This window comes from Charadrius vociferus, unplaced genomic scaffold, assembly GCF_000708025.1.
Source record: "Charadrius vociferus isolate BGI_N301 unplaced genomic scaffold, ASM70802v2 scaffold52, whole genome shotgun sequence".
Taxonomy (NCBI): Eukaryota; Metazoa; Chordata; class Aves; order Charadriiformes; family Charadriidae; genus Charadrius; species Charadrius vociferus.
The window spans coordinates 5,451,758-5,474,705 of NW_009647572.1; the positions used below are offsets into that span (position 1 = coordinate 5,451,758).

The 22,948-nt window shown below is 37.9% G+C and overlaps 1 protein-coding gene across 1 annotated transcript in view; it reads right to left on the minus strand.

The window, feature by feature from the left end:
• DOCK4 (dedicator of cytokinesis 4) overlaps positions 1-22,948 on the minus strand; it is a 168,032-nt gene that overhangs the window by 32,175 nt on the left and 112,909 nt on the right. Inside the window, exons 30-37 of the mRNA XM_009880888.1 lie at positions 17,300-17,375; positions 15,696-15,796; positions 15,002-15,060; positions 12,698-12,846; positions 11,045-11,130; positions 5,716-5,742; positions 5,456-5,551; positions 3,669-3,729 (exon numbers count right to left, since the gene is read on the minus strand). Coding sequence (XP_009879190.1) covers positions 3,669-3,729; positions 5,456-5,551; positions 5,716-5,742; positions 11,045-11,130; positions 12,698-12,846; positions 15,002-15,060; positions 15,696-15,796; positions 17,300-17,375 — 655 coding nt within the window. The remainder of the gene's footprint in view (positions 1-3,668; positions 3,730-5,455; positions 5,552-5,715; positions 5,743-11,044; positions 11,131-12,697; positions 12,847-15,001; positions 15,061-15,695; positions 15,797-17,299; positions 17,376-22,948) is intronic.

A 22,948-nucleotide genomic window follows, 5' to 3' on the forward strand; every position in this document is an offset into this window, starting at 1 on the left:
GCTGAACGCTGTATGTTGATTTTAAAACATTGACAGGACTCTGACTTTCATATTACTATTTTAACAAATCTAACGCCTGGTAAACCTACTCTTCCTTCTTTCATAGCAAAATGCCAAAAGGACTTCAGTAGTTTCACAAAGAACTCTTCAGTATTGTAAACAGCATAATCCTGAACGAAAAACATGTCTTCTTCAGCCTTAATTGATGCTATGAACTGGTAACTGATGCATAAATATTGCGTTGTATGATTGATTGAAATATACAAGGTTGCACTCTAAAGCGATATCCAGGACAAAATTTCTAGAAGAGGTAAAGATTTCAAGATGTATAACTGCTATTTGTTGTTACATCGATAAAATATGGAATGCGACATCAAAACTCTTAGTTCAAAACATTCATTATGTACTTGCAAACCCCAACAAAGTATGAAAAAGTTATAGGGAGAGGAGCATAACCCTATAGCACTGTTCACAAGTATTGCCATACTATGGACACATAGCTACAGTCCTGCTGCTAGCCATACTTAAAGTTCAGGATAACCTACTTCGGTTAACAAAAATTTGTAGGACAGAAGGATCTAGCACTGGTCCTCATAAGCACTTAACAATTTCTGTTCTATTATTCAAGTCACTTACTATTTTGAACTCTAAGCAAGTGGCCAAAATTTTTCCCCTATTTTACAGTATTCTTATTCTGTGTCGCTGTTTCCTGAAGTGTGTTATTATCAAAGAGAAAGGTGGGAGGAACATTATGAAAATATCAAAATAAAAACTTTACAGAGAAAGTATCTTTTTAACGGACTTGAGAAAATGACTAGATATCAATAGCTCTGTAATGACATGCCCGCTTTAGGCCACCATATGCCTTTATCATTCAAAGACATCTCTTTTCCTCCTACAAGGTATAGATCAGGAACATATGCTTCACTTTGAGCAACCTGATCTAGTGGAAGGTATCCCTGCCCACAGCAGGGGGGTTGGAACTAGATGATTTAAGGTCCCTTCCAACTCTAACCATTCTATGATTCTAGCAAACCCCAATGAGGACCAGAGATGCCTGAGAAAAACTCCTTGGTGAGTTACCAAAAGTTGTTCAATATACTTTCACAGAATGATAGAATAGTCCAATGCCCCCTGCAATGAACAGGGATATCTTCAACTAGATCAGGTTGCTCAGAGTTCCAACCAACCTGACCTTGAATGTTTTCAGGGATGGGGCATCTACCCCCTCTCTAGGCAAGCTGTGCCAGCGTTTCACCACCCTCATTGTAAAAAATTTCTTCCTTCTATCTAGTCTGAATCTACCCTCTTCTAGTTTAAAGCCATTACTCCTTGTCCTATTGCAACAGGCCCTGCTAAAAAGTTTATCCCCATCTTTTTTTAGAAGCTCCCTTTAAGTACTGAAAGGCCACAATAGGGTCTCCCTGGAGCCTTCTCCTCCCAGGCTGAACAACTCCAACTCTCTCAGCCCTTTCCTTATTGCAGAGAAGTTCCATCCCTCTAATCATTTTTGTGGCCCTGCTCTGGACCCGCTCCAACAGGTCTATGTCTTTCCTGTGCTGAGGGCTCCAGAGCTGGATGCAGTACCAGGTCTTACCAGAGCGGCGTAGAGGGGCAGAATCACCTCCCTCAACCTGCAGGCCACACATCTTTTGATGCAGCCCAGGGTATGGTTGGCTTTTTGGGCTGTGAGCACACATTGTTGGCTCAAGTCCAGCTTTTCATCCACCAGTCCCCCCAAGTCCTTCTCCGCAGGGCTGCTCTCAATCCCTTCATCCCCAAGCCTGTATTGATACAGGAGGGTCGCTCTGACCCAGGTGCAGGACCTTGCACTTGGCCTTATTGAACCTCATGCGTTTCACAGAGGCCCCATTTCTTGAGCTTGTCCAGGTCCGTCTGGATGGCATCTCATCCCTCAGGCATGTCAACCACACCACTCAGCTTGATGTCATCCACAAATGTGCTGAGGTTACACTCGATCCCACTGTCTATGGCATTGATGAAGATATTCAACAGTACTGGTCCCAGTATGGACCCCTGAGGGACACCCTTGACACCGATCTCCACCTGGGCTTTGAGCCGTTGACCACTACCCTCTGGATTCAACCATTCCTCATCCACCAAACAGTCCACCCATCAAATCCATACCTCTCCAATTTAGAGAGAAGGATGCTGTGGGGGGACTGTGTCAAAGGCCTTACAGAAATCCAGATAGATGACATCCGTAGCTCTTCCCCTGTCCACTGATGTAGTCACTCCATCATAAAAGGCCATGAGGCTGGTCAGGCAGGACTTGCCCTTGGGGAAGCCATGCTGGCTGTCCTGAATCACCTCCCTGTCCTCCATGTGCCTTAGCATAGCTTCTAGGAGGATCTGTTCCATGATCTTCCCAGGCACAGAGGTGAGGCTGACAGGTCTTTCTATGTTTTTGTACAACTCTGTGATGATAGAGTTCTTTCATTAGAAATTCAACTTTCAAACTGGAGTTAGGTGATTCTTACGCATAAGGAACTAACTCCGTAAGACACCTGTTAAATCAGCTTTTCCAAACAAGCATTACTAATGTGAAACCCACTCCAGATGATCCAGAGGATGGGGAGAGCAGGAAAAAAGTTCCTACCTTCTCCTTTCATCTGAGTTATTACTGCTGGTACATACCCCCTTCTGCATTTTTCATGATGTGGCGTAATTCCAGTTAATTTGATAACTTGGTTAACTTGGACAATTCTATTTTCTTGAAGAACAGCATATAACTCTATGGCAAAACAATGTAAAAATTCAGACCATGCCAGATATTCTGACAGAAAGCCAGCTGCTCTATGGTTTACATAGTAAACATCAGCTCTATTTACAGAGCGCTATTTTCCTACTGAAGGAATCCTTTATTCTCTTATGTGTAACTGCTACTTAGAAGTGATACCAAATTGTTTCACTGACGTAAAAAATGCAGAATTACAAGTCAGCTTATTCTGTTGTTTTTTTTTTTTTTTTTTTTTCCCTGGCTAAAAATACAGCTTTCCAAAACATTCACCATGAAAATGGAAACTTTCCAAGGTTAACGGAAGTCAACAAACTTGTCAGTGGAAACTGGCCTAGAACCAAAATGCATCTTGTAAACAAAAATGAAATCTTTTTCACACTACGATTTTGCGTTGCTGTTTTGTCGTAATTATGATAACATGACAAGAGGAGGTCTTGAGCAGCATTTCTGGCTCTTCTGTTGGGAAGAGAATAGATAGCCTGCAGTCTTCAGAAGATATGCCATATTATAGTTCATAAGAATCAGGTCATAAGAACAGGAGAAATCATCTTAGTTTTGTTGGGTTTGGGGAAGGATGAAAGGCTTGTTTGTTTCTATGAACTCAGAGACCAATTAAATTTGAGAAATACTTAGGTGAAATTTATCCAGCAGGAAGAGACTGAAATCTGAATAAAGCAGTATTAGAGAGATCTCAGAGCCCGACTATAAAATGCCAAGGAAGACTAACTCCCTACTGTATCAGTTCCACCATTAAAAACATAATCAGTGATCCTAAGTGCAGTATTATTCTGTCAATTTTCACTCAAACTGCATTGAGAACCAAGGTACCTCCTATTCAAATGCGTGGCTGTATATTAGAAAACGCTCAACTGAAATCAAAAAGGGAAAGAAAAGGTATTATACAAACCAAAAGGCTAACAGTGCAGCCAATCTTTTTGCCATCCACTTCTCCCATTTTCATGCAGTCCCTAAAACAGAAAGTAATGAAAGTCAAAAGGAATGTCGTTTATCCTCTTATAGCGAAGCACACCTCAGAAAAGCAGACATATTTGGCTCAGCAAGCTGACTGAAATGGTGCAACCCAAAGACATTTGGGTGAACAGCTGACCCAGGTGTGTAAAGGACTTCATGTCTCCTTTTCCAGGACATGGAATACCTCAATCATCAATAAAGTCAGTGTTTTTTCTAGTTCTGTCACTGATTTGCTGGGTGGCTGCTGGACATCATTTGGTTTCTTCACACCTTGTGCTCAAATCATGCCAGCAGAAGCCAGCGTGGCTGCCAGAAGAGGCAGTCCTGCTCCTCTCCTGCTCTCAGGCACTCATTCCCAGTCCTGCACTGCTGCCTACACAAAACTCAGGAAGAGACACAGATCAAGACTATCTTTTGCTGGGTTAGTATTAGCCTACGTCAGTCAGATCACCAAAGTGCTGCACAAAAAACTTGTGTTGGCACAAGGAAGAGGGTGATGTGAATGAAGGAATGAGCAGGGATGAATTTGCTTTTGTCAGAGACTGTACATCTAAATTGGTCATGGATTTACAGCATTAGTTTCTCCTATGTGAAAAAACAGAATGACACTGACCTCCTTTGTAAAATGCTCCAAGACCACCAAATTTTCCTCAGTACCACTTTATAATTAGTATAATTTATTGTTTGGGGAGGCAACAGATCTGAACCCCAAGTCACAAGTTAAAATGAAACCACACTGAGTTTTGTTGTCACAAAGGGAAAAATAGTGTCAGTATAACCACACTGGAGTAAAAAAATAACAGGCAGACATCACCATGCAGTCACTAAAAGAAATTTAACCTAATTTTAAAACATTCTTACATACATGAGCTAAACAATTATCCCAAATGCTCTCATGACCACGAGCATGCACAATTGTTTTGAAAGATGTTGCATTGAGAGCCGTGGAGGTTGTAATCCAACCAAACCCAGAAGAGGAATAGCACTGTCAGGCTTCTAGAAATTAAGAGTTCAGTCTCTTTGTTGACAAAATAGCTTTCTTTTCAAACTATCAGTGAGGATACCAAGTGAAGTACCAGGTCTTATGATGTGTCCCCCATGGAACTGGGGAAAAAAAATAACACTGAAGGTCTACAAAGTGCTACAACTGGTGGCAATAATGAGGACTAAGCCGAAATCTGAAGCTTCTACACGGACTTCACAAATGACTGAGAAAATCCCTTTTAGTCTCCCAGTCCTAAAAGGGAGTATATGTCTCTTATTGCCTTCTCCTTTGTTCATGTGGTACAGTCAGATGCGAGCTTCTCACCCAGAGATCATATCTTTGTATACATACTTACTGTGCTAGCTGACACTACAACTAAGCATGATTGACACAGTGATAAGAATTTTACATATTCTGTAAAACAACTGTCAGGTGATTAGTATTGAGCTCTGTGTCTTCAGACAGACTTGAGTCACTAACCTACTACCAAAAGTTCCTATATTTCTTGATAGGAAACTTCTGCAAGCCAGTGGTTTTTCATACCATGGGGAGGCTGCTTGGTTGGTTTTCAGCCAGCTTGTCTCATTTTCCTGTAGGCTAAGCAGCTGCTGTCGGAGATCCTGAACATGTACAATTGATGTATCCATGTGCAGTCACCATTTGCACAAGATCACCATATTTGTCTCCTAATATTTTGAAGATGACAACCCTACTTATCACTTGTCATAGTCACTCACCTGTAGTCCAGTAACCTCTCCATGAGGCGAGTCACAGTGGCGATTAATGAAACACCACTTTCCCTCCATGTTTCCCGCTCAATTTTCTTCAGTAGACTGAAAAAAAAAAGCCAGAACAATTTCACCATTTATTTTTAACTGTCACTATGACAACCATTCTGCTTTTACCAGTACCTTAATACCTTAGCAACATCTTTGATAGTTAGGTTTTCTTTAACAAACACCCTCCCAAGAAGCACAATTTGCAAACAATGTCTTACCTAGGATAAGGACCAAAAAGTGGAATTCTAGTCCAGGAAGCATTGACAAAACAAACGATTTTTACATTAGCTGCATCAGGTTAAAAATATATCAAATACCTAATTTTCAGAATATATTAATATCCAAAAGACTTAACAGAACTCTCACATAAAATTTATATATTAATTTCATGCTGATATGTCACAAAACGGGGAGTTTTAAGATGTACCTAGAAAAGAATATTTATCAACTCAATACTTTCTCAATTAGACCTCAATTTTTTTAACAAAGATTTTTCCTCCTCTCCAATATTTCAGTATGCATGAAATTTAAGAATGGGGAAGGGATTTGAATGAGATGATTCACTTAATATTTCCCTCTGAGAACATACTATCATGCACATGTAAAATTCCATTAGCTTAAATTATAAGATTCTTTATTAAAAACCATTGCGTTGAGTTCTTACGCTAATGTAAATACACGTTGAAGTGCAAAGATTACAAAATGGCGTTGCAAGTGGAGCTGTCAGTAAAATTATACTTAATACTTCTTCCTGTTATAGGCCTCACATTTTCATTGCTTAAGGTTATCGATTATTAATCATTTGGGCATAAATTTCCACCATTTCCTCTCTGAGAATGAACAAGGAAATATTTATCTACAGAGTTGTGTTACTTTCATGCTTTGGTGCAGGACCTCAGATGGATGACACGTCCATGGAAAAATTTTAGCAGTCTGCCTGAAAAAGCACTCAGGTATGGTTTACTTAAAAGTCTCTGAAAATTGCCAAATCCATATACTCAGAGCTTTTTAGAGAGTTGTTAATAGCATCTCCGAACCTTCTGTCTGCGGTGGGCAAGCTGTCAGCTCCACTGACCTTCATCTATACTGAGCATGTTCAGTGCCATAAAACTCCTACATCCAAATTTCACCAAACACATAACAGCGCCCAATAACTCCTACATGCCAACTGCACTAGCTACACACTCCAGCTCTGTTCAGCTCCTTACATACAGCGGGATGTCACAGATGCAATTCTCCAAACTAATTCGACCTAAATGAAGCTGTGCTCTGCTGGAAGCAAGGAGGAAACATTCATCTTCATTCTGCACCCTTATATCGATCTTAGTCTCACTTCTCTTTAGGAGGCAACCAGATGTCTTTCCCTCACATTCAGAGACTGGCTACCTGTCATTGTTAGCAGAGAGAGATGATAAGGCCATCCTCAACCAGAAAAGGCTGAAGCACTAATCCGGCATCTCTGCTTTCCATACAGAATACACAGGCTAACTTAATTCGCTTTTAAACCCCTTATATTCCTTTCAATACAAGTTTTTGTGCCTAACAAGAAATAAGAGTAGAGCCTGTTACATTATTAGGCCCTGATTACAGCACTGATTTTTCCATTCTATTGCCTTTCAACTCTGTATTAAACAGGAACATTTCAACATAAATTCATCAAAATAATTACCTACAGTTCCTGTAGAAAAACAGCAGAAGTCTGACTTCTCTTTTAAAACAGACGGTTTTCATCTGTATTTGACTTATTCATGTTCTTTATAAATGTATTGGCATATTCATTATAAATATACAATTTCTACGAGTGGATTGTGTAGATACAGTCAAAGTACTTATTCAAACTGACATCAATGTCGTCAGTTGAACAATTTTATGACTTGCCTTTTGATGCATGCCTCCCCCTCACCACCATACATCTTTCACCACAATGCACAGAACAAATGCTGAGAATGAAAGAGCTACTCAAATATACCCCTTGGCTTCCTCGTGGCTACATCTAGATAGAATTAAATTCCTGTTGCTTACAGGTCCCAAAGCATAGCCAAGATGCTATGTTCTACAAAGCACTAAGGGGAATAAACAACACAGAAACAATGAAAACACTTCTGCCTATCCACGCTATATCTGGGCTTACCTAAACAATTGTGGTTTGGGGTCTTTTTTTTTTGTTTGTTGGTTTGTGTGTGTTTGGGGTTTTTTTGATCTTGTGTTCCCAAGAGTAAAAGAGTGGAGGAGTGGTGTGGGGGCCCAGAGGCTCAGAGCTCTCCAGGGATGAACACCAGGCTTAGAACCACATTCAGGCTAGCTCAATCACGTAGCAAGTGGATTTTATATGCCTAAGCCACAGAGTTATTCAGACCACTAACTCACAGGCATCTAGCCATAGAGGTGCCTTAAAACATCTGCATGTCTATTTTAGAGTACAAAGTCCTCCAGGTACTTTACTATAGGTTCCCTTATCTAGCCTGATGGCTCAATGTCAGACTTTGCTGCAAAAGTTCGGAGATCAGTGAGGAGCTACCCAAACCCCACAAAAACATTCAGGAAGGCTCTGAAAGACTCAATCCAGACAGAGTCTAACAGACTGGGCAGTGCTGAATTCACACATGCGATTGGGTGAAGAAATTAAGGAGCCTGAAGGCAGCACGGGAGTGGTAGCAGTCATCACCTTTTATATAATAGCTTCGCAGCGAGAGAAATCATCCACAAAGTGGCGTGGCTCAATATTAAATGCCTGCTCAGCTTGAATGTCAGCTCTAATTTCTTCAAAGAGAAGCCTTGTCATCAGACCCACAGTGGAGCTCGCTAGCCCAGGGTTTGTGCTTCGATAATGTGGCCATCTAACCTCCAAACCCGAAATGGCTTGTGTTAGGCCAAACTGGAATACAGCTACAGCAGTAATGAACAGACAGCATCCATTGGGTTCAGAACAAAAGAGCTACTTGAGTATGTCCCTTGGCTTCCAAGGGTTTTGTTCTAACCACCAACTGTTTAATAAAGTGAAATCATTCTTTTCCCTGTGCTAATTAACTCAGGAATTAAATTGCAGTGTTACAGTGTAAATGTAAATCAGGACACCTTTCATACCGCGATTACACTGGGTGGCAATTACAACATCTAGTTTCTCATGATAGCAAAATGTTCGCTACTTTGTGCTTTGCAGCTCTTCAAATGCCTAATCACTGAGTGGTCACACTCAAGTCCCTAGAAAGACATCGATTCAAAATAGCAGTCATCTTCCCCCTACTTTCACTATATCTTTTCATTTGACAAAGATAATTCCATGATAAGCAGTGAATGCTAAGCACATAATATTTTGGATATGTCCAGAGATGCTTATAATTTGTCCTTGAAAATAGAAGATGTTCAAAGAAAAGTTGCAGTCACTGTCTGGAGAAAAAAAAAGCAGTTAACGTGGGAGTTGAGAGATTTAAATTCATTTTCCGATTCAGACAAAATAAACAAGACCATGACAAAACCTTAAAGTGTCACACCCACTGCAGTTACTAGACTGTACCCAAAGTAGGTGTGTGCATCCCCATGGCTCCCAACTGCACCTATCAAAACCAACCATGCTGAATCTTCAGAAAGATCAGGTAGTATTGCAGCATTTGCTTTCATTAGAGACTACAAAACCACTGCTTGCTGCAAAACTATATCTCGTTTCACACTCCTTGGGTACATACCATATCTCTGTCACTTCAGCCTAAAGAAGTCTGCTTTCTTGCACTGTCTAAAGACACTCTAATATTACTTAATTTAAATTAGCCATGGAAGAAATAATAAAAAAGAAATTTCAGGCTAACTGACCCCTTCTCTTGCATTCAGCTCCCTAAACTGTCCATATGAATTTTATCATTTTCCTTCACATACCCTAGAACACTATCTCATCCTCCATTTTAGATTAGTATCTTCTGCAAGCCCACCTCTTTAGAGGTGTTAATGTATGGAGTCAAATCAAACTCAGATAAAAAACTAATGATAAATGCTATTTTTTTCTTAAGCTGGAAGTGAACTCGAGCAGTTACTCTGAAATTTCCCAGAGTTTAGCTTTAACTTCTGTTATACCAGAACAGAAACAACAAGTATACTGATGCTGTGAGACATTTTGCAATTTAAATGACTATGACTATGTCTCCAGCATTTAGATTTATAAAAGGCTCTCACCATTTTTCACTGTATCTTCTTTAACATCCCCCAGTTTAAATCTAACTCAAAACTGTAAAAAAAATTAGGAACTGTATTTCATACCAATATGCTTCCTTATAGAATTTGAAGTTATTTCAGTGACAGAAATCCTGATGTACTTTGCACATGAGAAAGCATTTAGACTTCATTTTATAATTAGAGCTTTTCCCTTAATGACTTACTTTTGAAGTTAGACTACTGTGTTACTAAAATACTGAAATAATCTTACCTTTTATTATCTTTATTCAGATTATGAAAAATTTCATGAATAATTACAAGAAAGTTCTGCTTTAGCATACTGTACTGTTTTTTACAATTATTCATCAATTTCTATAATATTCTGCCTAATGTCTCTGCCCACTGTTGTTCTGTAAATGATAAATACTTAGAAACTGTTTTTTTCAACTCAATACAATCACAGATTATTATGTGTTTGCTATTCAGATAGCGAGATCTGAATGTTGTTATTTAAGGAAAAACAACAGAGCTAGAACTAATACTTGAAGAAGAAGAAATGGTTAAGAAGCCATATAAACAGGAAAAGATCATGTGTTTAATACTGCTGAAGAATACACGGCTTGGAATCCTGAAGAGGAAAAATACATCTCCTATTAAGCACACCAGAAATAAGTGAAATCTTCCACTTAGGTGGAACTGAGTTCCGAGGAACAACAGAGGCAGAGTTCAGTTAGTTATTTTGTACCTGTAGTCCGTGACAATCATTTATTTCAGTCAATGGGATAATTTATGGGCAACCTTAGGGTCTGCAGCATTATTATTAGCTTTTCCTATTAGATTTCAGTGATATGTCATTTATTAAAATATACTAAAAGCTTAACAAGTAATTTATAAAAGAAAATAATTAGAAATAAACTTATCAGAATAAATAACATTGTTTAAATCAATCAAGAAATCAACAAGTGACATTACACAGATGAGTACAAGTTTCTGGCAGTAACAAATTACTTATTAAACAGCTTTTTGTTGAATTCTTATGCCTTGTTTTCAAAATGCTCCATTTGAGCTCTACCTGCACCCTACGCAATTACGAAGCATTTCTTGCTTTTCTGATTTTAAAATTGGTAGGTAGAGAAAGAGAATGTTCTGTGATATAACAGATTTAGCCTTTCCCAATTATAGCTGTATGCAAGAAGTACAGCCAGACTTTACAGATGCCATACAACACCATAAAATGTTTTATTCCTCAGATTTTCAGGAAGAAAAAAAAAAAAGGGGAAGAAAAAAGGGAAGAAAAAAAGGGGATTTACAACTGTTTTAAGCATTACTTCTCTACAATGACATTAGCATCTGATACAACCACCCGAACTCAAGGAATTAGCGTAAGATAAACATATTACTCACATACTGTTGAAGAGCTCTCGGTATGTTTCGTCACCTTTACCTTCCGACATTAGGCTGTCCAGTTTGTCAATCAGTTTTGCTTCCACCTGCAACATATAAGTGTGATGTAAACAGCTTCTTTTTCCTTTAATGAGATTAGGGAAAATTGAGGGAAGGTTTGTTTTTATGCAAGGGACTTTGCTAAATGCATATCTTAGAATTATTGGTCAATCATGTAAATCTGATGATAAGTCACTTCATCTCTTTGAAGCTGTTATCATTCCCAAGGTTTGTGGGGTTTTCTTTTTTTGGTGGTGTGGTTTTTTTTTTTTTTTTGAGGGAGGGAGCTAATTTAAATTGAGCAACGTGACTTTAAAACTACAGGCTGAGTAGCATTTGCTGCTGCTAAGGCAGCTATCTATTTATGGAGTCAGACAAAAAGCACACAGCCCAAATAAATTGCCTGAATTCTCACTGCAGGGCTGTAAGCACAAGCCATTTTCTTACACTTCAATAAAAACATCATCTTTTCTGACTTGCACCCCATTCTTTATAAATTATTTTTTATAAATGTCTATACTGTTCAAAACACTTGGGGGCTCAGACTTACCTTCCCAACCTTCCTTACCTGACAGTGTATTTGGTTAGAAATCCAATTTGCTGGATTTAGGTATTAGCTATCAAAGAAACTTACAGAACATATCTGGTGGCTAATGAGTCCTTCAATGCATATTTTTAAATGTATTGATTATAAAAAATAGAGAGGTGAGGCTACACTGTGCATTAATATTTCGGTGTATTAGCAACCACAAATCTAGGGGAGAAACCAGGCCGTCATCAAGATATTTTATTAGAGAATAAATCTATTACAATTTACATTTGAACCCAAGCTGAAAACACAGAGAAGCAGAACAAGTGGATTTTTTCCTTCTCACTCCTTGTTAACATTTCTATGGTGATTTTTAACAATAAGCTTATATACATCGATAGCGAAAAGCTACCTACTTACATCACATGTGCTCTTCTGTTCTTAATAGTTTGTTTTGTGTTTCAGATACAGCTCCCACCGTAAGCATTATGATTATGATATGCCTGGGAGTAATTCAAATACTTCTGCTTTCCTTCATTTGAAGCAGCAGGAAGGAGGGCACTGAGAAATGGTTTGAAGCTTTCTGAAAGAACTGAGTGGGAGCTGTGGGAGCAGATGGCACACTTAGTCGTTCCTTCCTAGCCTGTTAAGAAGGTGTTTGAGCAGCAAGAATACTTGGATTCTTACAGAAGAACATTCTTCAGAAGGACCATCTGATCTTTTTTCATACTAACCAGAAGGGAAGCTGGTGGAATCCTATCTAACCAGTAGTCTGTACTGCTGTAAAGCAGAGCTGCAAAACCACCACAACAAAATCCGCCTTGTTGAAGACAGCTCAAGTTTTGTTCTTCTCTTCAGCAGGCCTTGGATTTTATCCCTCATTTTACATTACTAACATGATCACCTAAATCGGAGAATTGTACTATCCCTGCAGAGACTAAAAAGGGAAAACCCTGGTAATTCCTCTCCAACGAGCAGAACGTTGTGGCTACTTCCTCCACCCTGAACCACTGATGGTTCGGACCACCCCTCTCTGAAGTGCTTGAATTTCAGTCCAGTTTTATAAACAGCTTCACATACAGTACCTGTTTAAAGTTGCCACTTCGCCTTTGCTCCCAGTCCATCATGTCATGGAAAATGGGAATCATTACATTCCTCAGGTCTGGCTGAGGGATCAAGGTGACTTCCAGGAAGGGGCCAATCAATGCTGGAATAAAGTGAAGCTTGTGTTCCCCTAAAATGAAAATGAACATGAACTTGAATGTGAATTGGGTGTCCTTTGAGCTATCAAGCAATCCAAATACAATCGGAAGTATTAAAAAATAGCACTCTAAATGTCTATAGATTTTTTGTATCTCATGTCCAGCACAGCATGGGCTATTTCTTAAGCCCCAAAAGTGCAGAGAAAAGCTGTAGGAACAGAAGAATATAAGGCCAACATAATTTATCAGATTTTTTTATGCAACACTGAGGTCAGAAGTGACAGTAGGTTATCTGTATCCCAAGTTAGTCTTCCAGAAGGAGAAAAAAGAGAGACAAAGCTCTCTCTGAGCATTTGCTTTCTTTTTCGCAGGAATGATTTGGTTTCTAAGTTCTACACTGTTGTGTTTACAAAATGGTTAACCATCTGATATTACATGCTCATCAAAAAAAGGTGAGTACTTTGATTTTTACCTATCTTTAGTTTTGTAAGTACAGAAATGGAAGTACATGTTTTGACTGCAGGAAAGGGAAGATGTGACTCAGCTGTTCTCAAAACAACTCTTTAAAATCAGCACTAAAACATCTTCCATTAACTCACCATATTCTACTTAGCAGAAACTACAAAACTAAGTTCTTGTCAGGAAAGCTAGAAATACAGTAAAGATTGACCATTTGGTTTCAGTTCTCCAGGCATAAGACTTCTGATATCTTCAGAACAGGGGGATTATGAATCACAATGCACTGACTTTCCAAGCTGGGAATTCATTTCCATCCCAGCCTACCTCTGAATGCTCCAGTGGGCAGTAACCCCTGCCTGCTGCTCGGTTTGGTGTTTGTGTTTGCGCAAAGGAAATCCAGAATTCCCTCTGCTGGAAACATCCTAGGATGCATATCCATATGAAAGCAAGGGGACTGTACAAGGATCAAGGCTTATGATGACTCTTACTACTAAGAGAACTGTAAAATGCTGACTAGCACACCACCAGTTACATGAAATATCCTGACTACAGTATTTAACTGGACACATTACCAGATGAACTCTGTATTGTACCCCACAGAACTTGCCCCTATTGATAGGCATTATGATTCCCTCCTTGTCTGCATACAGGGGTTTCTGTTCAGCAGAAAACAGTATCAGTGGGGAGATGATGCACACTAAGGTCTTATCCCAGCATGCAGGAGGGAGATGGGACCCAGGAGTGAATCCTTGATAAACCAGTTTAGAAATATGCATCACTTATCCAAATAATTTAGAGGGATGCCTTAGAGTGAGTATGCAATACTAAATACTGTAAATAAGTAAGATATGCTACACCACAAATGTTAACAAGATATTAATAAGCAAATATTTCTTATTTTGTACATTTCTCTCTCATACAGGATGATCAGAAAGACCATTTTTTTACAACTACATATCTTGCTGGGGAAAAGCTTTATAGAATTGAGATGACAGTATCTCAGTAACCACCAATAGTCTTCATTTCCTTAATCAGCCCTTTAATGACGTGAACTATCGAGTAATTGAAATATAAAGATGACAAACGTAGTGTCCAAATCTTCTACTTAGTTTTGATTTTCTTCCCAAACATCTAATTACATTTACCCGAGGCTCATACTTTCAAACAGTTTGCATAGTTGTTGCTTATAAATATAAAAAATGTTCCTAAGTTTATATCCAGGCATATATTTTTCTTGTGTTGTCCAATGTGTCATTTATACATCAGTCACTGATTTGTTTATGCCTTTATATTTTAGTACAACTAGGACTTAGGGGAAGATTTGATGCAAATCCACCATCCCAAGAGAGCTTTAGAATTAAGATATATGTCTGTTCCTTAAACTGTTTGGCAACAGAACTAAAATTGTGAACATAAGTATATTTCCAGGCATAATAATTCTGCCTAAAAAGAGCAGTACTTTCTTTTGTCACTTTCTTTGATGGTATTCTTTCAGTTCTCCTTGAAGAAATAGGGATAGGTCAGATACAGCATCAAGGCTTAGAAAGCTGAATTTAGCAACAAAGAAGGGAACTACAGATGACTAGGGTTTTCCTAAGCTTGAATCAAGGCTTCATGTGAACTCAATTATCAACAGCTCCTCTATGAATGGCAAGTGTATTTAATAGGTGAAGAAATAATAATTGTCTTTAATTTTATGAGCTACTGATGATGTGTTTAACTACTTACCTAAATTTTGCCACATACTGAAGATTTCACATCCCATTGTTACCCGCATGTCACCATATCTGCAATGTATTAAAAAATAAAGTAAAACAGTGAAAGATCATTTAAGAAAATCAAGTTTATATGCCATTCTGTGACATTGTTAAATGAACTCTCACGTGTAGTCCATAAGAAACTACTTTAAAAGTAATGATTTCTTCCAAGTTTTTTGCTCCTTCCATTGTACCCAGCTAAAACTGGATTCCTAAACCCAGGTTTATTTGCAATATTGTCAAAAGTACCATTTTTTATTAAATACTGTACATCAGTAACACAGCTGTGAAGCAAAAGCTATTTCTTGCAGTATATGAGAACCAATAGTTTTGCTCTAGCTTAAAGAAATACAATTAATTCATACAGACAACAGTGCAGTGCCTGGCAGAAACACCTGAACCAGTGTGAATCAACTTAGCATAAACTGGAAATTAGAGTTGGCACTGCTACAACATGGCTATTTTGCCCCCAGTATCTGAACCAATTTGGACACTTCTTCGTAGGCTGCTATCAGCTCTGAAGACCTATACAAACTCTTACTGTAGTTAGTGGAAACACTGTTACCATTAACTTTTTGGTAGGCCTTTTTGCAACCTCCCATGCCTTGCATTTTGAGAAGTGTTTGATCTATTACAGTTTTCTAGAAGCTGACAGCAGTACTTACTTTTCTAAAACCTTTTTCTTCTTGGAAGGTGTGAACATCTCCAGTTGCAGACATAACTGATTTATAAAAATGACAGCAAGAAAAAAGTAGGAATCCCATATCTACAATAAGCATATGGCATTGGGTTATTTCATTTTCTCAATACCACCATTTTATGACCACTCAAGATGCAAATTTTCAAATCACATCCCTTGTTTCAGTCTCAACTAATAAATTACTGAAACTGTTTTTGACTAAATTTCTTTGCATCCAAATATACTTTTCACCAACCCCAAAACGTTCAGCAGAAATACATCTATTTTACATATTCTATATCTCTTAAATGTAAAATTTTCAGAGTTGCATCCCATGGGCAAGGACACCACTAGACCAGGTTGCTCAAAGCCCCATCCAGCCTGGCCCTGAGCACTTCCAGGGATGGGGCCTCCACAACTTCCCTGGGCAATTTGTTTCAGTGCCTCGCCACCCTCAGAGTGAAAAATGTCTTCCTAATACCTAATCTAAATCTACCTCCTTCCAGTTTGAAGCCATTACCCCTCGCCCTATCAATACATGACCTTGTAAAATGTCCCTCTCCTGGAAAGCTGCTATAAGGTCTCCCTAGAGTCTTCTCTTCTCCAGGCTGAGCAACCCCAACTCGCTCAGCGTGTCTTCATAGGAGAGGTGCTCAAACCCTCAGATCATCTTTGTGGCCCTCCATGAATAGCAGTAACATTGCTAAGCAAGTTTAGGGAACATAGATGCCTAGTCTACAGGCAATTCTTTTATCAGCTTTAGCCTCTGAACTCGTGGAACTTCATAAAGGATAAGCTTCCTCACGTCCTGTTATGTCAAGTAGATAAATCTGCATTCTTGCCAGCTTCTCCAACAGGAATCTGTATTTTCAGAGAAGCACCCACAACTCTGCTGGAAGTCAACAGGACCTCATGGTCTTCTCTAGGTAGGAAATTCTGCACTTCTTAAGATGAAGCAATTGGACTAATGTCTCTTGGTTGGGCAGAATATTCATTCAGGTTTCCATGGGAATGGGTCTTTTCAGACACACTCCTAGGTCTTCTCATCTGAATCCTAAAAGCATCATTCTGTAATTCATGGTTTATCATAGGTGCTATATCTCACCATATGAGGTACTCACTGACATCTTTAACTAAATTCGCCACGCAGTGTCATAATTTTCTAATTTTAATTATGCAGCATGTTAATTGGCCTTGAGAGAAATTACAGAAATGCAAACCCACATTTTTGATAAATTTGCATAAATTACAAACTGGAATAATTTTCCTTTCTGCAATAACCCCAAAATAACAGACAAACAATACAATTAGTTTCCATCATCCAAGAAATTGCTATGCAAAAATCTCGAATAAGTAGTCTAACATAGAGGCAAATAGTAATATGAAAAATAAAATTTAAATTTAAAAAATGCACAGCATTAAGATAGTCCTGTATTTAAGAAAAAACTTAATCTCTGAACACTTGAAATAGCTGATTTATTATATGTATTAGCTGTTTAGATGCTGGAGCTAAGTTTAATAACAAACAAGCAAGCCACAGGGTGATGTATGACTACTGCACCTATTGTATGTTAGACATGTTTACTCTACCTTGTAATCAAAGTTTTCATTTAAGAAGTTTTTACGAAGGGCATCCGAAAGGTACAAGACTGTAGTAATGATGACACTGGGGAGAAAAGAATGAAAAATACAGTAGATTTCATTATGTCGAAATTCATATTTAATACTCAGAGCCCGACAATTATCCAATCAAGAAACAGATGTAGCATGTACAGTGGCTTCAAATACATTTTAAACACATACAAATATCTGATGACTAACAGCACCTATTGGTGTGATGTAAGAATGTGCTGAAAACAGATGTTCTGTATAAAAGAATATAATTGATCAAAAGGACAAACCCTAAATTTTGTTCTGCAAATAATGCTAATATCAGATTTTATACACACTTTGTCCCACTGGCACTAATATATACAGTTGGGCAATTTTCTTTCAGCTTTCTTGGTACTGAAAATATGTGTGCATAGATTATAAAATATCTAGTAATTACCAATATACAATACTGACAGCCCTATGGACAAAGAGTCTTTCTAATGACAACAGATAAATGCAAAACTGCATGAGCTCTGCGAGAACAATAAAGATCTCAATTCTGTATGTGGCAAACATTGCCCTTCATCAACACTAGCCTGAATTATATTAATCTGTCTTAGATAAATATATATGACCAAAATCCTTTCACAGTGGTTGTCACCAGAGGTCAATGACAGCTTTGTTCATTGTAGCAACCCAGTTTGGTAATCTACAGAAACAGCACATCCTAAAAGATTATTTAAATAAAATTCATCTCAGTAATTCAACCCTTCAGCTAACCTCTGCAGCACTGGTGTCTATCAACATATTTAGTCAAACTAAAAATCCACAGAAACCATTAAATTATTTTTGAAAGTAGTCAGTAGTGAATGCTTACGGGGGAGGAAAAAAAGATAAACATAGAATGTTCTTTTCACTGTTACACTCGTATTTTACAACAATCAACTGTTTAAAGACCTTCTGAGAAAAAGGTTTTATCTACACATTTCACATAATTAGCATCTAGCTACTATTCATACATCTAGTACTTCTTTGAACGTGGTTCTTGACCTTTATGCTGTTACAGTGCTAAAATTTGTTTCCCTTTCCATTCTTTGGACTTCGTTTTTTACTATTTTTGCAATGCATTCAAGACAAAATAGGTTTTATTAAATATAATAACAGCAATAGATATATTTTAATGGTATAATATTTTTCATCTTCATGACAGAATCATACATTAACCAACCCACCTAGGAGATAAATTGTATTTTTCTTCTGGCACTTTTGACAGATTTCAAGTTTATAAATACAAAATGTCTATGTATCATTTAGCTTATTACTAGTGCAAATGTTTGATTCCATTTTTCTACTTTTAAAATGACTGTCCCTGCCAAACTTTACCTTCTGGTTTGATGTGTCTGAACACCTCTAACAGCCAAGTCTGAGACTGTTTTGAGAACACTGCTTGAGTCTCAAGATTCATTTGTTCCTAGTTCCATTGCTCAAACGTCATTTTCATACATATTATTGTCTCAATAATTATATTGTGGCTTTTCTATCCAAGTAGTGTTCCATGTTTAAAACTCATCTGGATGGTTTACCCCACTTTTCCACCAACGGGGAGTTACAGTGTGTGTACAGCACTCCCTGTTGCAGCATGGAAGACAAAGTGAAACGTTAACTAATTGTAATATAAGTAATGCTAAGAATCAAGGCATGGATAAGAAAAGAGAGTCCTGTCATTCTTGTCATCGTGCATGATTTAATTTACAGCCCATATGTTCCACACAATGTAAATAGTTTGCATATTTCAGGAAGATGTTCTGACGGAAAAGGTCAGTTCATCAGAACTATTGCTATGTAAAATTTCAACCTAAGTCCAAAGTAATAAAACCCTGAAAAATTGTATGCCAGAGAAAATTCCAGAAGTTCTCAAGAACTGCAACTATACTGCCAAGTTTACATTACATAATTCTATTTATGTCTGAGACAATTCCTTTCTTGCCATGTTCCTTGCATGGCAGGTGAAACTGAAGAGAAAGAGCTGCTTCAATTCTTATGAGAAAAAAAATAGACTAGAAATCTTAAATGCAATTTTTAGAAGATTTTTGCAGAATTTTCCGGAGCTAACACAATAACTGCAATGCAAGTATTTCTTGCTATAGGCAACATAGCTCTGTTTTGATTTATTTGGTAAACCAGAGATATGATACGGATTAGTTCATAAAATGTGGGTCTGTAGAGTGAGAGTGTGTATGCATTGTAGATAAAAAAACTTCAAAACTGAGCTCAGAAAGATGAAGCCATTGTTTTTGACCCACACACTGTTATGCTGAATGCACAAGAGAAACTAAGATCAGGTAGGACAGAAAATATTGGGGGTTCTCTTTATAATGTAGGTTCCATTAAAAAAAGCAAAACTGCCGAAAGCAGAGACAGCAGCCAGAGGACAGATGGACAGCTGCCTGATCCCATACAATATTCACATTCCAAGTTGCTTCCCAGCCAACGATTTCAAAACAACAACAACAACGTTTATTTAAAATCCATTTGAGTATCACACTAGAAAACATTACGTTTGTGACAAGACTTGCTTTTCTTCCTCTTACCACCTGCCACAAATTTATTCAGAACCACTGTTTTGCAGGAGAAAAAACTCTGCTTTTAGCTACTAAATTATTCTGGGTTCATACCCAAAATGCTAACCCAAGGTTCATGCAGGGCATTTTTGACAGAGTGGCTTTTCTGTCAGACTTTCACAGCAAACCCTTCTGCAATATGCTGTTTGAAAAATCCAAAGCAGCCCCCAGAAATTCAACAACTGTTTTGCTGCCTGGACTGTGCTCTGGCAACCTGTCTTTTGCCCAGGCAGGCAATGGTAGAAAATGAAACCTTTCTTTTTCCATTTTGATATGGGACAAATCTACAACATTAGCTTCTCATTTCATCCTTTGATATTTCAGAATGAAATCTTCCCGAGCACACAGGTGTTGGAACAGAAGTTTCTTTCATATTTCATAAATAAATGAAATAAACCTAGAGTCACATATATGTGTTTATATGTACATAAACTTATTCATACGTGCATACCTATGTATATGTATGCTTTTTGTGACAGACAATGTCAGGTTCCGTTGTTAGCAACATTCTGTATTACATAAAAGCAAGAACGTTGTTAGCAACACTTCGTATTACATAAAAGCAAGAATTTTTGTTCATTGTAGGAGTCTCAGACTCCCACACTATGGGAGCTAATAGGATTCTTTAAAGCAGCCATAATGATGAAACTAATGCTAATTCGATGTCTTCTGTTACCGTGTATTCAAGTTACTTTTAAAATAATAATAATAATATGTTTCAGTCATTACTCAATTAGATAACCAAAAGGATTCTCTGTTTAAAGTCCCTATGCCCAAGTCTCAGTACATAAATTTGGATTTTTAGTATAAGCAACACCCTATAGTAAATCTTACTTTACAGATCAATTATTTTACTATAAATAATAATATTAATACATCTTTTTTTTATGCTTATAAAATTCAGATTGGGAATTGTATTATCTAGTATCTCTACCATTCAACAAAATGCTGAAAGGATATACATAGTTAATCATACATTGATCTTTAATATCAAAGGTTCTTGCACTCCGAGAGCGGTGGAGAATTAGTTCATTGTTCAATAATACATAGGCACAGAATGTTATAAATATCAAACCTTTGCTCAGCAAGTAATAGAAACTCACTTTGCTCTCCAACAGCCTCCTCAATTGTTAATGAAACATGACATACCTGGAGTTCAGCCGAGTCTGTCAAATGCTCTCAAAAGATACCAGTCAATTAAAGCACTAGATAAGTGATTCTTTTCCTAACTTTAGGGTAACTTAAGCAAGTGACCATTACACCGTGATTTCCAGTTGAGAGAGACATTATGAAGATGTTATCCAGAAACTTCAATTTTAGTCTGGCATATTCTATTATAGAATTTTGGACTCCTCTCTGGCGCTAGGCAACTGATTTAGACATCTTCCTATATTGTGTGGTGTTCATTTGCGGTTACAAATAGAAGCTTTGCTTAGAGGGCCAACAAACCAGCTTACTACCTGGTTGATGTAGAAAGTAAGTCTATCCCTATAATGCAAGAAATTAAAACTATATTTTCCATAGTAAATATAAACCCATATTTTGTCACTCAGTAGTAACTCCATGTTAGAAATATTAGATAACCATAAGTAATTATTTTGCTTTGCTGAATGTATGCTCATTAGCTCACTACAGACATTACATGGTTATGCAGTTTTAAACAGAGTTAATTTCTGTCTCACTGCTCGACTGCTAGAAGCTAATAAACATTAAGGATTTTTTTGCATGTTCTTCTCCTTCCATCACAGAACACAATTCAAAAAAGATCTAATTCTCTGGTTTAGTGCTAAGTCTGCCATTTTAAATGTTACTTTATTTCCCAAATTTTGGAAGTCACTCAGTAGTTTTGTAATGCTAGCCATTAATATTTTTTCCTGTTGGGCATCTAGACATTTAGAATTAGAGATTGTGCATGCATTATCATGAACTGTCTTAGTTTCTGGACAGTTACAGATTTGTCTTCTTGAGGTCACAGTATCTTCTGGGTTATTTTGATCCCAGACAGCATCCAAGTATCAGATACTACATAATTACTGAAAACACTGCAACAAGAAAGAAAAGAATCTAGAAGCCAGGGGGCAGCAATATTTTTTTAATATAAATATTAGATATTGAAATAATTATGGCATTTTAAGACCTAAAAATCTTTCAGGTAATTGAAATTCTGCATATATAAATAAGATTAAAAAATGATATTTTTTTTTCCCCTCAGGAAAAGCTTGTTACCTGATAACATCCTTGCTAGGACTCATTTCTTCCTAGGCTCAGACAGGCTAAATCTCTCTTCCTGTAAATACTAGTCAGTTTGAATTTTTATATCACTCTAGGGACAGAGGAGAGAAAAGACAGTGCTGCTGGTGATGTGCCTTCAGTGATGGGTGAAGCTCCCAAGACACACGCTGCCTTCAGATTAGGTACCATTTCTCGGGCTGAAGCCCAGACAGCCGAGCAGGCGGCCATCTGACACAGCAAACATGACAGTCATTTTATTCCTGGGAAGCAGGAGTTAGAAAAAATCCAGACTGTTAATGGATTACTTGATTATGCTCTTAAAAAGATGGGCTAGACCTTCTAGTTTTTCCTTTTAGACATGACCGGAGAAGCAAGGAGTTCAAGAAGTTTCGCCTTCAATCCTGAAGAGTCTCAGGCCATTGGAAGCACTAGGGCTCATCAAGTGAAGCTCAGGGAGAAGGGCTCACAGCCACTTCTGTCTGTGGTGCAGGCACTGCCCTAATTTCTCAACCTGCCTCTAGGTTCTTCCCTTTGCACTTAAAGATTTTGGGTTGGGATGATTCTAGCAAAGCTCTGTGCTTTTGAACACCCCGGAGAAACTGAAGGTAGGCAGCCACTACAATGGCAGGGGGGACACAAGTGAAAGGAAGGAGCTCCCGTTCAGAAACGTCTCCAGAAAACCAATGCTCTGCAGCTGAGGAGAGAATAGAAGTGTTTCTGTTGCCTCAAAAAGGAAGAGAAACTAAGCCATAGATATATAGCACAGGAACGATGAGTCTTCAGTTCACACCAC